This window comes from Cynocephalus volans, chromosome 1 (assembly GCF_027409185.1).
Source record: "Cynocephalus volans isolate mCynVol1 chromosome 1, mCynVol1.pri, whole genome shotgun sequence".
Lineage (NCBI taxonomy): Eukaryota > Metazoa > Chordata > Mammalia > Dermoptera > Cynocephalidae > Cynocephalus > Cynocephalus volans.
In genome coordinates this window covers 280,203,720-280,219,654 of record NC_084460.1, presented here as the reverse complement: position 1 = coordinate 280,219,654, position 15,935 = coordinate 280,203,720, and the positions used below count along the sequence as shown (strand labels likewise).

The window sequence follows — 15,935 nt, the reverse complement described above, 5'->3', positions numbered from 1 at the left end:
GAGCCAGGCAGAGGACTGAGGCCAGATCAGCTTTTAATTTTAGCTCTTTGGTAACAATAGTGATGATAGTGATGAGTTATACAGAAAGACAAACGGACAGTATACTGCACATTTAGGTCATTAGAAATACAGATATGATTATGAATATACACATTAAATATGACCTCCTTTCTTTCCACCAGCCCTCATATAGCTTGGTTTGTTTATTATGCAGGTCATGTTCGACTTTATAGAATTGGATGTTATTTAAATTTAATTATTGTGAGGTTACGTTCTTTTTTCTAGTACCAGTTGAGTAAATTTAGAGGCAATTAAAGGAAATAGGTACATTTGTCTTATACCAGTTAAATTATAGGGAGAGGAGCACTGCAGGAGTAAAATAATTATCATGAAAATGAAAAACACAGTTTGGACGGTTTGGTTTGGGTCTGTTTGTTTTCCTCATCTCTTTTTACATTCCTTTTTTTTTTGAGAAGATGAGTTAAAAATCTGGAAAATCTTTCATGAAGATGAGGGCAGATTATACATGTGTGGTTGGGTGTGTGTGTGTGTGTGTGTGTGTGTGTGTGTGTGTGTGTGTGTGTGTGAGAGAGAGAGAGAAATTAAGCCGCTGGTATGAGAGCAGAACTAGAAATAATTAGGCGGTTAATTAGATTTAGTGTAGATAACTACAGCACATTAAGGCCTTAAATTTTTTTCACCTCTTACTAATAGAGTTTTTCTTTTTTGAATCAAATTATCTTGCAACAATTCCTTATTTCCTTCTGCCAGTGTCGACATACTTAGTCTCTTGAAGCCAAGATTTGGCCTTGGCACCTTGGAGAGGAGAAGGGAGAAGCACAGGGTGACCTGGCTGGGAAGGCACCATGCTAAACACCGTAGATGGGCAGTGGAGCTAAAAGATCGGCTGCAAAGGACCCCAGCCAGAAAACAAAAAGCTGCCCAAATACTGTCTGACATAACGTGCAGAGAATTCAGAACGGCTTGTCTGTGAACAAAAATGGATTCTAAGGCCATGGCGGATCTTTGAAGGTCATCTTGCCAACCAGCCTGCCTCCCACAGATAAGCGGAAAACTCACTTTATCATCCCCGACAGCAGCAGGAGTCACACCTTCCCCCATTCATCTCTCCTCCACAATCTTTGCTGGCAAGAAGGTCCCCGTGATAGGTCATTTTTCTCGATCCTGATACCAAGATACATTGACCTCCCACAGGACTATAGAATCAAGAACGATTGCCTGGTGTCACAAAGGAAGAAAACACCGGAATCTTCTAGGTACTTCTAGCTTCTCTCTTCTATTCACTGGCACCATTTGTATCGCCCCCCCCTTTGTCTCTCCCTCCCCAACCCTCCTCCACCAACCCAGATCACAGCTACACAGTCAGTCAATATCATGGACCAGTTTGGTTGTGCACATAAAGTTGGGAAAGTGTGTTATTGATGAGCCTTACTGTTAGCTGGTCCCCAAATATGAGGAGTCCAAGGAGTGATACGAAACAGTTCTTTATTTTTCATATCAAGTCAACTATACATCGTCATAGAGACTACCTATGATGGACGTTGGGGAGTCCTTGCTTTCTCTGGTGTCCCTTCATATTCTCTGCCACAACCCAATGAACTTTCTCGATTCCTATTCCTCCCCATCCCAATACACAGAGGTTCTGGATCCACCCTGAAGGAGAAATTCTGATCTTAAGGCTTCAGATCCTTTGAATCGTCACAGTGGAACATCTATAAGGCAACAGAACCTTTCCTCACTAATATGGACTCCATCTCAGAGCCAACTTTAAAAGATATCTATGCTTACAAAAATCTCCATCTCTTAACTTTGTCTTAACAAATGTCTCTTCCCCACCAAGGGTGGGGGTATGAGGAAGGAGTGAGGGGAAAGTAAAACCCCATCCTACCCCCACCCCCATCAATTAACACCCAACAAACACTGCCAGGAGCTGGGTTCACAGGAGAGGGGTGCTGGAAATGCACAAAAGTGTTTCTGCCTCTGTGTTTGTACCTCAGTAGGGGAACCAGAAAGGCCATCTTATATCAGAAATGGAAAGGTAAGGATCTGAGGGACAGGATGCTGTAGGTGGCAGAAGAGACGAAGGCAAGCGACACTGGAGGGGGCAGAGGTGATATGATCAAATTCGAGGCAGCCTGATGGACAGAAATGGTTACAGAGACATACTCTTCCATTTTCTTGAGCAAGTAACCTCTCTGAGTGGGTGTCTTCATCTGTAAAAGGGGGGAAATAGGCCTCATTTGGTTATTGAGGTAATAGTTGACATAATGTCTGTGAAAGTGTTTTGTAGGCCTGTGAAATGTTTATAACATCATGATTATTAATAAGAAAAGACTGTTATAGAAAGGATTAAGAAAGGAAAGAAGAAAATTGATCAATCTTTGAAGCGGGTGAGAAGGCGGGCTTAGAGACCAGCAGATCTGCTACAACACTTAGTAGAGCCCCTTGCATATTAGCCAGCATTTACTGTGCACTGTGTGCCAGGCACGGGGCTGAATAGTTTCTTACTACCCTCCTGCCCCAGCTTCACAGATGAGCCATTTCATTTTAATAGAGAGTACCCTCAGTGCTGCCTGCAATCATGCTTTATTTTTCTAGTCTAATCTCTCTGAAACTCTGCTGGATGACTATTTTATACCAATTCTCGCACCTCTAAAACCTCCATCGCCCATCTTCACTCTTCATATTTCACCTAGAAAATAGAAGCAATCAGAAGGAAAACTTGCCAAATCCATGGTTAATTCTCAGTTTTCATCCAATGTGACCCATCAGCAGCATTTGAGAAGGCCGATTACTCCCTCTTTTCTTGAAGCACTTCGTCTTCTGCCTTGGCTTTTGGGACATGACGTTCTCTCTTTCCATCTCACTGACCTTCCCTTCATAGCCCCTCCTGCTGGCTGCTCCTCATCTCCTGACCTCTAAACACTGGCATCTTCTAGTTATCAGCCTCGGTACCCTTTTCTTTTCCTATCTGCACTCACTCATCCAGACTCGTGGCTTTCAACACCACCAGTCACCCATGACTCACATCCATACCTTGAGCCTAGACCTCTCCCCTAAACTCCAGGCTAACAGGTATTACAGTGCTTGTTTATGTCTCCACTTGGATATCCAATAGGTATCTCAAAGTTCCATCCTTCTCATTGCTCAGGTCAAAATAAGCATCATCCTTGAATTTTCTACTTCTCTTATATACCACAACCCATTCATTAGCAAATCTTAACACCTTTATCTTCAAAATATATACAGACATCGACCATTTCTCAGGAGTCCCGCTGCTACCATGCTAGTCCAGAACACCATCATCACTCCTCCAGATTACTGCCACAGCTTCCTGTCCCCTTTATTTCTCTCCAGTCTGTTTGCAGTAGAGCAGCCAGAGTGATCCTGTCAAATGTGGTCAGATCATGCCACTCTACTCTGCTCAAAACACTCATGAATTCTCATCTCATTCATAAATGCCAAGTCCTTCAAAGGGTCCAAAAGTCTTGCCTGATCTGTCCCCCACTCTTGAACCCCATTATATCTCGGACCACATCACCTCCTTTCCCTCCTCTCACTCGCTCTACCCCAGGTGCATGCACCTCTTTGGCGTCCCTAGAACATGCCAGGCATGCGCCTGCCTCAGGGCCCACGCACTCGATGTTCCCTCTGCTCAGAATGCTTGGCCCTCAGGTATCTGCATGGCTTGCCCCTTACCTCCCTCAGATCTTCACTCGAATGTCCCCATTTAGTGAAGCCTCCTGTAGACACTGTATTTAGGATTTCAGCCTGCCCCCACCCTCTTACTCCATTTCCCCTTTTCTTGCTTATTTTTCTCCATATGACATGACAGCATCTTAGGTACTTATTTATTGTCTTTCTCTACTAGAGAATTCTAGTCAGTTCCATTCACTGCTGTATCCCTATCACCTAGAACAGAACCTGGAACATAGTAGATGAATATTTAATGAATAAAGGAATGATTGAACAAGGCCCAGAGAGGTTGGGCAACTTGCCCAGGGTCACACAGATTATAAGAGCCTGGATATACCTGAGTCTGTCCAGGATTAGAGCCCAAGCTCTTAATCACCATATTCATCTAAATAAGGGAATATGTCCCTAAACTGTACCCCAAGGCTGGGTTTCTATTGTCTCCTTTGTTCTGGTCTCCCAGAGCTGCAAACTTTAGCATGGTCCAGGCTGTCTTTGCTACACTAGACTGCATTTCTTTCCTTCTGCTCAATGGCAGGGATGCCTGGCCCCTGTGTGGGTGGAAGGGGAAGTTTTGGCTTACCTGCCACTGGCATAGCAACCAGGTAACCTAAGGACTCCAGAAGTGAGACCTTCAGACTGAAAGAACAGAAAAAAATCTATGAATGGAGAGACAACTGGAGTCTTGCACCTGCAGCTTGCTGTGCCATTGGCAGTGTGGGGAGGAAACAGAATTTCTCCTCAACACTCTTAAGTTTGTAGTTGAGACAGATCCCTGTAACAAAAGACAGATTAACATGAGAAAAATAAGGAAGTTTATTAACACGTGCAGTGCACATCACATGAGAGAAACTTCAATGAAAGGTAACTCAAAGCACTGTTTAGAAATCTGGCTCATATTGCATCTCCAACAAAGAACAATAAATGTTTAGAGGAGCGACAAGACAAAGGAAAAGGACTGTAAGTCTCTATGGGCAGCAAGTGGCAGATAAAAGTTAGTAACAGTGTAAATTTTGCTGGTATCATCTCAAGGCTGATGAGGGTCTAAAGTGGTTAACCTTCATTTCCCTGGTGGAGTTAGGAGACGGACGCTTTTTGTCTTTATAAATCCATGTCGTGCCTTTAGGTAAACAGAGGGAGGGCAGAGAGCTGTCCTGAATCTGCTTCTTTTTGTCTTAGATCAACAGTCCTACATATTTTTGGCAGTCATATTCTGGTCTCTCACAGCAGTGAGGAAAATCCATCCTGTTCTCTCCTCCCTCCCACCAGATTAGTCAGAACCAAGGGATAGAGAATCTCTTTGTCCTACCACCTGCCTCTAGCATGACCCCACTTAACCCATCCAAGAGTCCTGCGCTCTGCTTCTGTTCAGCATCCCCTGAGAAGGTTCCCAATGCTTTCTGTGTTACCAGGAGGCAGCCCTGGGCTAGAAGTCAGGAGAACTGTGTTCTGATCCCTTAACCCAGAAAGGGAGACTATTAGAAAGTTTTTCAATCTTAGCCTCTCTCTGTGGCTCAGTTGACCTTCTCTTAAAGCACTTGCTCCCTTCTTTACTTATTTGACCTATCTAAGAGTGATAGTAGGAAAATAGAGTTGTAGTAGAAAAAACTATAAAATTTAAGTTTGTACAGAAATGTGAATTAGAATATAATGTATAATACAATATTTTAACAAGGGGACTTACTTACGTCAGGCATGGTGTCAAGCACTTTGCATGCATGATCTCATTTAATACTTACAACCATCTTTTGAGGAAGTATGAGTTACCTGCAATGGAAAGATGAAGAAATAGGGCCTCAGAGAGGTTAAGAGGCTTGCCTAAGTTTGCACAGCTTGTAAGTAGTGAAGAGGCATTCAAAACCACTGTTTCCAAAACCCATGCTCTTAACCACTCCCCCCCACCAACCAGGGAATTAAAGAAGATCCCATTTTTCACATCTTGATCATTCCCATGGCAGTCTCCTGCCCCCAAACTCTGAGCAGATCACTGGGGGAAGTGTCTGGTGCCCTTGGCATTTAATGAGCCCCTTTGATCTGCAGAGTTTGCTGAGCTCTGCAGACAAGGTCATAATAATCCTCCCAGCCCAAATGCTAGAGACTAAGGAGCTGGGCCAGAGGGCTTGTTCTTTCCCATACCCTGGTGCCTGTCTAGGAAGTGGACACACCTTATTGTGCATTTCTTTCTTTTTTATTTGTTTTTTTAAAAAAAGATGACCGATAAGGGGATCTCAACCCTTGGCTTGGTGTTGTCAGCACCATGCTCAGCCAGTGAGCCAACCAGCCATCCCTATATAGGATTCGAACCTGTGGCCTTGGTGTTATCAGCACCGCACTCTCCTGAGTGAGCCACGGGCGGGCCCCTTATCATGCATTTCTGATGTTCTATGGGGTACACGGGAGCAGCCCAAATCCCAGAGGAATTGAAAATGATTAAGTAACAAATTGTGGGTGATGATATAGGGACAGAGGACAGGTATGTCACTGGCAGTCATGGAAGACTTAGCTGAGGGGCCTGAGCTGGGCCAGGAAATGGAGTGGGATCTGGAAAAGAGGAGACAAGAAGAGACTTACAGGCACAGGTGTGGGCAGGCAGCAGGAACCAGGGGCAGAAGGGGGACGAACGGACTGGTGTGGTGAAGCTGAGAGTGTGACACTAAAGAGACCTGGCTTTACACTTTGGCTGTGCCACCGGCCAGCTGTGTGACCTTGAGATCGTCATGTACCCTTTCTCTTCAATAGGGATCTGTCTTATATTGAGAGATTTTTACCAGGGCAGAGGGGGGATCCATTTCAGTTTCCACATTCCACACTGTAGCTTTTGACTGAGTTTACTGCAAGGAACATCTTAATTAGGTCTAACCTGAATCCATGTGGCTGCTGGCTCATTTCCCTTTCTCTTCTTGAAGACATGCAGGTCTGACCAGTACAAGATGGTGAAGGGTCCAGGTGAAAGCCTTTTAGAAGCCCTAAACACTAAAAAGATTATGGCCCTCCTCCCAAATGTACATAAAAGTGTACTAAATCATAAAATACAAAATAAGCGTGCATACTAAAGTTAAAATAGCTTCTTTATGGAAAACTTTTCTAAGAATTTTGGTGTCCTTGCTTTCTAATATTTGTAGTGCCAGGAGCAAGTCCTGATTTTGATTTTTGGGTTGTCCAGTCCCAAGGGGAAGTGTGGGGGGCTGAACAAGCTGTTACGGAGGAAGCAGCACACCCCCGGCCTCTTGGCTCCTTAGCTGGGCACAGGCACCTGGCCAGGTCACGCTCCCTCCTTCTCCAGATAAGTACGTTGAGGCTCAGGGGCTCCAGTGAGCCCTGATGGTCCCACATCCACCGTCAAGGTGGAGAGCCCAGGTCTTGTTACCCGTTGTGCCCCAGCTGCAGCTCCTCCTGCCTCGTTTTGTGGCTGCTGCTTGGGAAGCAAGAAGTGAAGACTTCACTGTCACTTGGCACCGTTGCCAGGGACCGGAAGTAATGTCTCTTACCTGATCAGCAATTTGACATGGCTGCTTAACAACCCGATTAATCAAACCCAGCACATTCTGTTAGAATTAATGAGCCTAGGCAATGCTGCCCTGAATAATGAGGGCTTGTGCCCCTCCCATTTCCTTCTCAGAGCTATATAGCAGCTACTCAATACCAAGGGCCCGTTGGCCTCGATGGGGGTGGTGAGGGCCCAGCAATATGGGCATCTCCCGCCTCTGCTTCTCCTCTTCTGGGCACCACAGTTGCCCACCTGAAGTCAGAGGCTGGCCGTGTCCTAAGGGAACAAAACTTTTGTCTGTCAAACAGATATATATGTGTTCAGCTGTCAAAGTTGGATTGAGTGTCTAACTGTACCAGGCTAGGGATGTGATGATGGATGAAATACTGTCCTTGTGAGGGGGACACAGTGGAATGACCCAGACACAAATGGGGGAGTGCTACAACAGAGGGCATTGGAAGGGCCTGAGCCACAGCAAAGGGTTCCTGTCAGTACTGGAAAAGCAGAATGGAAAACCGGGGAGGGTTTCATGGGGACAAGCTCCTGAGCATTTCTGCCACCAAGTTCATTCATTGCACAAATATACATGGAGTGCCAGGCACTGAGCAAGGTGCTGGGTCTCAGAATCAAAAAAGATGGAAGTGGTTCTCATTCTCATGGAGTGGGCATTCTCACCCCTGTTCCTCAGGGCAGTGCAGGAAACCTGACAAGACACATTTAGTTTTTCATTTACTCATTCAAACACAAAAAGTTGTAAGGGCCTTTTGGGTACTTGGCACCAGAGAAAAGGGGGGCAAGATGAACACCTTACCCCTGCCTTCCATGGCTCCTCTGTAGGCAGACAGGTATGTGCATAGACCATTATAATGATGCGCCTAGTCTCCAGCAGGGATGTGCCCAAGTCACTCAGCATAAGGCACTCAGAGATCAAAGCACTGAGCTCAACCTGGAGAAGTCAGGGTCAGTTTCCTGTAGGAGGTGACATTAGAACCATCTGGAAGACAGAGAGTAGCAGTTTGACAAGTAGACCAGGTACAAAAGGATATTCTAGATCTCATTCGGGCTAAGGTGAGGTCCTCAAGTGATAAGAGCTGAAGTGGAAGTGAAAGATGATTCCAGGAATCTTGGAAGGGGAGGGCTGGTTCTTCAACCTGCAGCAAAGAGAGTGATAAAATATGCAGATGGAGATCTGTAAAGGCCAGGAGCTCCTATGCCTGCTTATTCAAGGTTGGGAACAAGGTGTGGTTTCATGAATGGTAAAATTTCCAAATTAGCAGGGACATAGCTCAAGTGGCCATATCCCTAACACACTAGCATGGGGCTTAGTGGTTGGGGCTGTGCATGGGTCTCATGGGTCCTTTGATAGGAGTGAGGTAAAAGGGCTGGGTCCAAAATAAACGAGCTGGGGGTGGAGACATGGAGCGTAAAGAAGGAGGAGGTGTGGGCGTGGCCAGACGGAGCACAGGTCAGGGAGGTGGGGGGCCCCACTGCTAAGGTCTCCGGCAAAGTAAACAAAGGAGACAGGGATTTAGCGAGCACAGAAGGTGGACCCTGAGCTAGGAGGGAGAGAGAGGACAGACAAGGTGGAGACAGAGAAAGGGAAGGAGGGGAGAGAAGAGGAGCAGGTGAGGCTCATGGGGGCACTTTGGGGCCACTGTGTTGGGTAATGCAGAGACCCAGACTTCTGTCATAGTCATCTGACACATGGTCATGGAGAGCTCTGGAGAATGGGCCCAACTCTGCAGTCCACTCACAAAGGTTTCAAATCCTGACTCCACTGAGCTCTTCCTCTGCCTCCCCTCTTCTAGTTCTCCCAGGCTGGCTTCCCAGCTACTCCCAGCCAGGACCATGGGTGTCTAGAGGGACCTGGGCCTTCAGTGAGGGCATCTGCCCAACCTCCTAGGTCCCTGGGATTCAGGCCTGCTTCATGTTTTTCTCACTAGTGGACTGGAGGCAGGAGGCTTCACCAAGAAGACCTGGGTCTCCATGCATTGGCCTTCATTGACTGCAAAGGCTGAAGACCAGAGCTCTAATCCCAGACAAAATGACCCTCATGATATATGTTTAAAACCTAGAGCAGGCCTCTTCCACGCTGTCTGCTGTCCCCAGACAAATCCTGTGGCCTGGTTGTGGGTGGTGTACTCTGGCCTCTGTGGTTAACCCAAACCAGTGCTCCAGCCATCAACTACTCACCTACCCATCTGCAGACTCTGGGACTAGGGTCTCACCAACCTCTGCCTCTCTCCCTGCAGGGGGAGCTGCTAAGCCCGTGCCGCTGTGATGGCTCCGTCAAGTGCACGCACCAGCCGTGCCTCATCAAGTGGATCAGCGAGCGGGGCTGCTGGAGCTGCGAGCTGTGCTACTACAAGTACCACGTCATCGCCATCAGCACAAAGAATCCTCTGCAGGTGCGACCCAGAGCCCAGTGGGTGCTCTGGGGCCCGGGGTCATTTTAGCAGTAGAATTACTTCACCTTAGATTCAGGGCAGTCTGGATATGGGCTGGGTGGGCAAGCACTGTGGGTGACACACGGGCAGGAGAGGATGAAAGAACTTCTTTGTTTTCTCTTAAGCCTCAGCAAGAAGAAGAGGAAGGGATGGGGCAAAGAGAGAGAAATAGCAGGAAAGAAATGTGGAGAATCAGATGAAAGAGAAAATAAGGGAATGGATGAACGAATGGAATGAACAAACAAGGAAAGGGGGAAAAAAAGAAAGAAGGGAGAAAGGAAGAAAATAATGGAGAAAGAAAGAAAGAGGGCAGCAGAGAGCACGACATGGAAGAAAAGGGCAGAGGGAGGGGTGAAAAGGAGGGAGAAAGGGAAGGAGGGAAGGAAGGAAGAAAGAAAAAGGAAAGAAAGGAAGGAAGTCAGGAAGGAAGGAAGGGAAGAAAAGAAAAGAAAGGGAGGAAAAAGAAAAGAGAGACCAGAGGGCAGAGGAGAGCAGGAAACAGAAAAGAAAAAAGCAGAGGGGAGAGGGGAGGAAAGGGACTGAGCTAAAGCTACGGGCTGGAAAAGAAGAAATATGGGAGAGAAGACTCGAAGGCACTTCTCAAACTTTAGTGTGGGAGTAATTCACTTATGCAGACTAAGATTCAGCAGGTCCAGGGCGGGGCCTGAGATTCTGCATTTCTAACAAGCCATCGGGTGATGCTGAGGCTGCTGGTTCACAGACTATACTTCCTGTGACAAGGGACAGAGAAAAATGGAGAAGAGACAGGAGAAGGGGCAGAGAAAAACAGGAAAATGGGCAATATGGAAGGGAGAGGAGGAGAGAGAGTACAAAAAGGCAGGCAGGGCCAGGGCTGGGGCAAGGGTCTGCCTAACAGATTCAGACAGAACTTGGGGCTCCCCTGCCCACCCCACCCCCTGCCCTGCCACACCCCATATCCCCAGAGGAGTTGGCAAGGCCCTGTGCCCCTCTGATAAACACCCCCAAATTAAACAGCTTTCCCTGCGAGGAGCACACATGCGAATAGAGCATTTTCTTCTGAAAATATCTCCACATATGCATGATCAGCTAATTAAATGGCCACATAGTCAATCAGCTAGTACGATAGTGAAGATGGGCATGTCAGCTGCCTGGCACCGTTTCGCTCCTTTTCTCAGAGAGGGGAAGAGTGGATCCTGCAAACTCAGGAAGGCTGGGGTTTGGTGGTTCTGGTAGGGGTGGGGTCTTTGCACAGAGGGGACAGCTGGAAACACCTGGAGCTGCAGTGTCCAGGGCATTTTATTTTAGACCCTATGGAGTTTTACATGGGATGCTCCTAGGAATGAGAGAGTGAGAGGGAGAGAGAGAGAGAGAATGGGTGTATTTGTGTGTGTGTGTATGTGTGTGTGCCTATGGGCAAGGATGGTAGGCATATTTCTGGAAGGTGGCACTAAAAGTCCTGGTGCCTTATCCACCTTGATGATGTACCAAGGGGTCAGAATAAGATGGGCTTTTCCTGCGGCTGTTTCCATCTTCAGCCATTCATTTCAAAATCTTGAAGTGTCTTAAAATAGCAGTGTCTGGGGACAGCTGATTCCACATCCTCTGTGGAGCAAGCAGAGGTCTGAGTGCATTAACCCTTTCCTTCCTTTGCAGCCAGATCTAGCCTCAAGAAAGGGCCAGATTCCAGACTCACTAGCCTGCCCCAAAGTATCCCCCCCCCTGCCCCCCCGACTCCACTCTTCTCTCAAAAAGTGAAAAACCATTTAGGGATAACTTTTTCCTGGTGATAAAAAAAGAAAACTAATAACTAATAAAACTTATAACATTATAAGTCAGGTAAGTAAGTGACAGTGTTGGCAATATTGATCTATTAATCTATTCTTAAGTTACTACCCTGTCTTCAATGATGAGTTTCTACACACTGGGGACTCCCTCTGATTTTGTTGCTCCTGGCAATGCAGTGGTGTATGCCCAATAAATGCCATTTCATTTTTCCAGATAGCACCAGAAGGAAGTAGCTTGGACTTGAATCGGTGTCATGTGATTGTGGCCTAAACTGTCCCAGTCTCGTGTCCTGGAATCCTTGGGCCCAGCCAGGTAGACAGTTACTTGCTCAGGCGCAGCAGTGACTTCAGCCAAACCACCTGCAGTACACGATGGGGCTAGCAGTCCCCAGCACAGGCGCACAGAGCAATGGATGGGGTCCCAGGGCTGTCTCTGCTATCAGAGGGGGAGATTCCTTCCAGACCTCCTGGTTCATGCCCCATACAAAGTTGTGAGAAATAGCACAGCTGTTCCCTGTGGGACAATACCTCAGCCACCCTCTGGAAGCAATGTTTCTAGCCACTGAGAAAGGAGTCGCAGCCCAGCCCTGTAGGTCTTACAGCTCCGTGGCTGGTTCCTACCCTCTCTCTGCTAAATCTGAACTACAATTATATTAAGGGATATTTAGTTAGTGTTTAAAGTGCCAGTCCGTGTTCTAAATATTCACATATGTTATCTAATTTAATCCTGAAAATAACCCAATGAAGTGGGCTGTTACTATCCTAATTTACGGATGAGACAATGGAAGCCCAGAGGGGTTCAGCAGCTTGCCCAAGGTCACACAGGTATGAAGTGAAGAGCTGAGTTGCACACAGCGAGTCTGACTGCTGCATGGCTCTTAACCTCTACCCCATCGTGCACAGGCACATGTAGGAACACCCCCGCCTTGACATGCTCATCCTTATTTTTGCTGAAACGCAGTAAAGAGCACCCCTAAACGTACTGGTTTAAGAGTTATTTCATGTAACACTCACAAGTAGGAGGGATCAATTATTTCCATTTGTACGGAAGGGAAATTGAGGGACTTATTGACTTCTCCTAGATCACACTCAGCAGGTTGGAGCAGAGCTCAACTGGAATTGGGCCACCCGACCCCATGCTCGGTGCCCCTTCCTGTGACAAGGAAGGAAGTGTCTGATCTTCTTGCTCTTCCTCTTTGTTTCTCCATTGTAAGGCAGGAGTTCAGGGAAGGGTCTCATGATCTGGGATCAGAGTCTCACTTGGAACAAGCTTCCAAGGTTCTGGATGTGTGATGGTCGCAGATCCTGTTACCATTGGGGCCCCGATCCCCTTCTCAGCCTTCCTTTGAGGTGTCAGAGCTCTCCTGCCCTCTGCTTTGTCCACACAGTTCTTTCCCCATAACCTGGGGGCCTCATGTGGACAGACAGGAGGAGGGTGCCTCGGCCACAGCACCCCACCCTGTCGTTCTTCCTTACACTTCACAGTGGGGTCAGGAGCCCATTCAGCTTCCATAGGTTACTCAGCGACTACTGGGAGGGTCTTTAGGGATGAAGGGGACCTTTCTGTGCCTCTATATTTAGGATTTCTGAAGTCTGGAGGAGCACAAGAAGGTGAGGGTTACTGATGCCTCAATGGTAAAAAACAGAAAGCTCAATCAGGAGCCCTTTTTCCAGGCAGTGGGGCAAACCCTGGAAAAATCATTTGTTGTATATGAGGGATGTCTGCATGATCAGGCCATCTTCTGGAAAATTCCTTTGTTATGTGTGACCCTAGGAAAGGGGAAGCAGTGGAAAACCGAAAGGCCCAATTACCTGTAATGGGAAGCTATCTGCATAATTAAACGTGAAGGCTGATGTCCTACATCTGGACTAGCACGTGAGATGTTTTCCAATGGTTGCGATTCCCTGGGGGCCACAGGCCAGTCCCAGCTGGAATCAGAATCAGTGCTTGCATCCAGGCTGTTGAACGTGTACTAAGGGCTCCCTGCTGGCAGATGGAAGGGAGTCTGCCTTTTCTCTGCGTTCAGGTTTTCTGGGGGTGTTCTCTGCATGGTGAACAAAATATGCAAATCCCTCCAATCAGGAGATATCCTTCCCTCCACCTTCCCAGATCTGATGCTGTCAGTTCCCTGCATCAAACCACTCATACCATCACATTTACTCTCAGAACAGAGTAAAAAATCTGTGCATGTTCTACAAGACCCTATGTGGTCTACCCTTCTCACTTTTCCAGCTGTCTCACTCCACACTCTTTTTTTCTCTCTCCACTCCATCCACTCTGGTCTTCCACCAGGTTTTCCTACCCACCATACTTTGTTCTGACACAGGGCTTCTGCACATACTCTTCCCTCTCCCTGGCACACTTTTCCCTCCTCTCTTTGCCTAGTAAATATCAACCCAGCTCAAGCATCACTTCCTCTGGGAAGTCAAACCCCCCTATCACAGGCTTTCACAATACCATGTATCTCCCTTTCTCACTCTCGATGAGCTAGAGTTGTAAATAATTACTTGGTTGTCTACGTTCCCTAGACTGTAAGATCCATAAGGGAAAGGGAATTTGTCTCTTTTTTGTCTAGTGCTTTATGCCCAGCACCTAGCACAGTGACTAGCATGTAGAAAATACTCAGTACATATTCATTGAGTGAGTGTATGAATAAACCCCAAACCAAAATCCAACTCTTGGCTCACTTAGGCCTGTGCTGCCCAGACCAGCCATAGAATCACAGAATTTCAGAGCTGAAACTCACCCACACCCCAGCTTTCAACTCATCCATCAATATTGGTATAAGTACAGTGCTTTTTCTGTCAAACAATGAAATGTCACTATTGATTTGCATTCAGTAAATTATAAGCTGTTTTTCTTCTCTGTCCCCTACATCCTGTGTCCTCTCCTTGTCGATTGGTAATTTCTGGCATGTTTTTAAACATCATGTAAGGTGGTGGTATAGAAAACAAGCAAAAGAAAGGCCTGTGATCTCTCAGCATCTGTTAGTGAGAAAATAGACGGCGTTGCTCTGAAAAGAATAATCTGGGGCCCTGGAACACTAGTTCTGCATTTCACTTTCTCTCTCCCATTTTACTACTATATCATAATCAAGTATAAAGGTCTTTCTTCCCAGCTGTGCCTGCCCAGAACCCCCTCCTTGCAATGATGTCTGATCATTTGGTGTGATATAGATTTCCTCCACATCAAAAGTTCAATGTGAAACTCAGAAAACTGAAAAATGTCCATTGTACTCCAAGTTGGAAAGCCCTGGTTTAAATCCTAAACTGAAGTGAGCCATTGGGGTAGCCGAAGGAAGAGGGGTGGGAATGGGGTGAGCACCAGCCACAGCTCACCTGCTGCTCTCTTCTTCCCAGTGGCAGGCCATCTCTCTGACGGTCATTGAGAAGGTGCAGATTGCAGCTGCCATCCTGGGTTCCCTCTTCCTCATCGCCAGTATCTCTTGGCTCATCTGGTCAACCTTCAGTCCCTCGGCAAAATGGCAGCGCCAAGATCTCCTCTTCCAGATCTGCTATGGGATGTATGGCTTCATGGACGTGGTGTGCATAGGTGGGTCTGGGGGCTTGTCTCCATGCGAAGTGGGGAGCTGTGTGCTGATGAGATGGACAGATCCCTTGGGATCCTTCCCTGGGATCCCTCCTTGTGGGAGGCCAAAGTAGAGACAGCACTGGAGACCTCTGAGCTCAGAAGAGGCCAGCGGCTTGGATATAAGGGGTGGGAGGGAAGGGGGAGAAGGCAGGGCAAAGAAGGAAGATCTCTTTCCCAAGCAAATCTGTCCTGCCTCGCTGAAGTTAAGGATAAGGAGGCTTGCCTCTAAGAAGACCTGAGAAAGGTTGGTTGTCAGTCTGTCCACCTCAAGCAGGATGTGGATGGCCTCTTCTCCACTGTGTACCCCACAGCTGCCAAGCTGTGATGAGGGATGTCTATGCATTAATTCCATTCTCTTCACAGCAAAATGCCTAAAAATGGCCCTGGTGAAACTACCTTTTTGTTTCAGCTTTCCATAAGCCTATTCCATGCCCCCAAGTTTCTCTCATCTAGCAGTTTTCAAACTCTGTATAGTGCTGGCATTCCACCCTCAGCTCCAGGAGCGCCTTTGGGAGTGAGGAAAGGAATGCTGCACACACAGGCTCTGAATCCTCACCCCTGCTTCTCCCTGATCTTCTGTACTTTTATCTATTTACATATATTTCTGTTCCAGGTAAGATCTTGTTTAAAAGGCTCTAGGGTTTTAGAAAAAAGCTGGAGCCCACTACTGTAATTCCTGCTTCTTCCCGCATCCCACTCCCAAGTCTACATTCCTCCTCTCTTTCTCCATGTTATGTTGGTTTGTGGAGGGCTGGGTCTCCCCCCACCACTGACAGATGATTGTGCTGTCAACACTGAAGGCTTGGTCCAAGCACTTGAGCAGGTGGGGGCATGGCCCTGGTTTCTCTGAGTGAAGTGAAGCAAACCTAAGCTCTGGTTGTACAACCCAAGCTGGAACACTTGGGTTGTCCCTGGGCCACAGGGAGCAT

At 47.2% G+C, this 15,935-nt stretch overlaps 1 protein-coding gene across 1 annotated transcript in view; it reads left to right on the top strand.

Moving 5' to 3' along the window:
* The window catches only part of MARCHF4 (membrane associated ring-CH-type finger 4), a 101,254-nt gene that overhangs the window by 66,583 nt on the left and 18,736 nt on the right, over window positions 1-15,935 (top strand). The window contains exons 2-3 of the mRNA XM_063078010.1: window positions 9,454-9,609; window positions 14,775-14,967. Coding sequence (XP_062934080.1) covers window positions 9,454-9,609; window positions 14,775-14,967 — 349 coding nt within the window. The remainder of the gene's footprint in view (window positions 1-9,453; window positions 9,610-14,774; window positions 14,968-15,935) is intronic.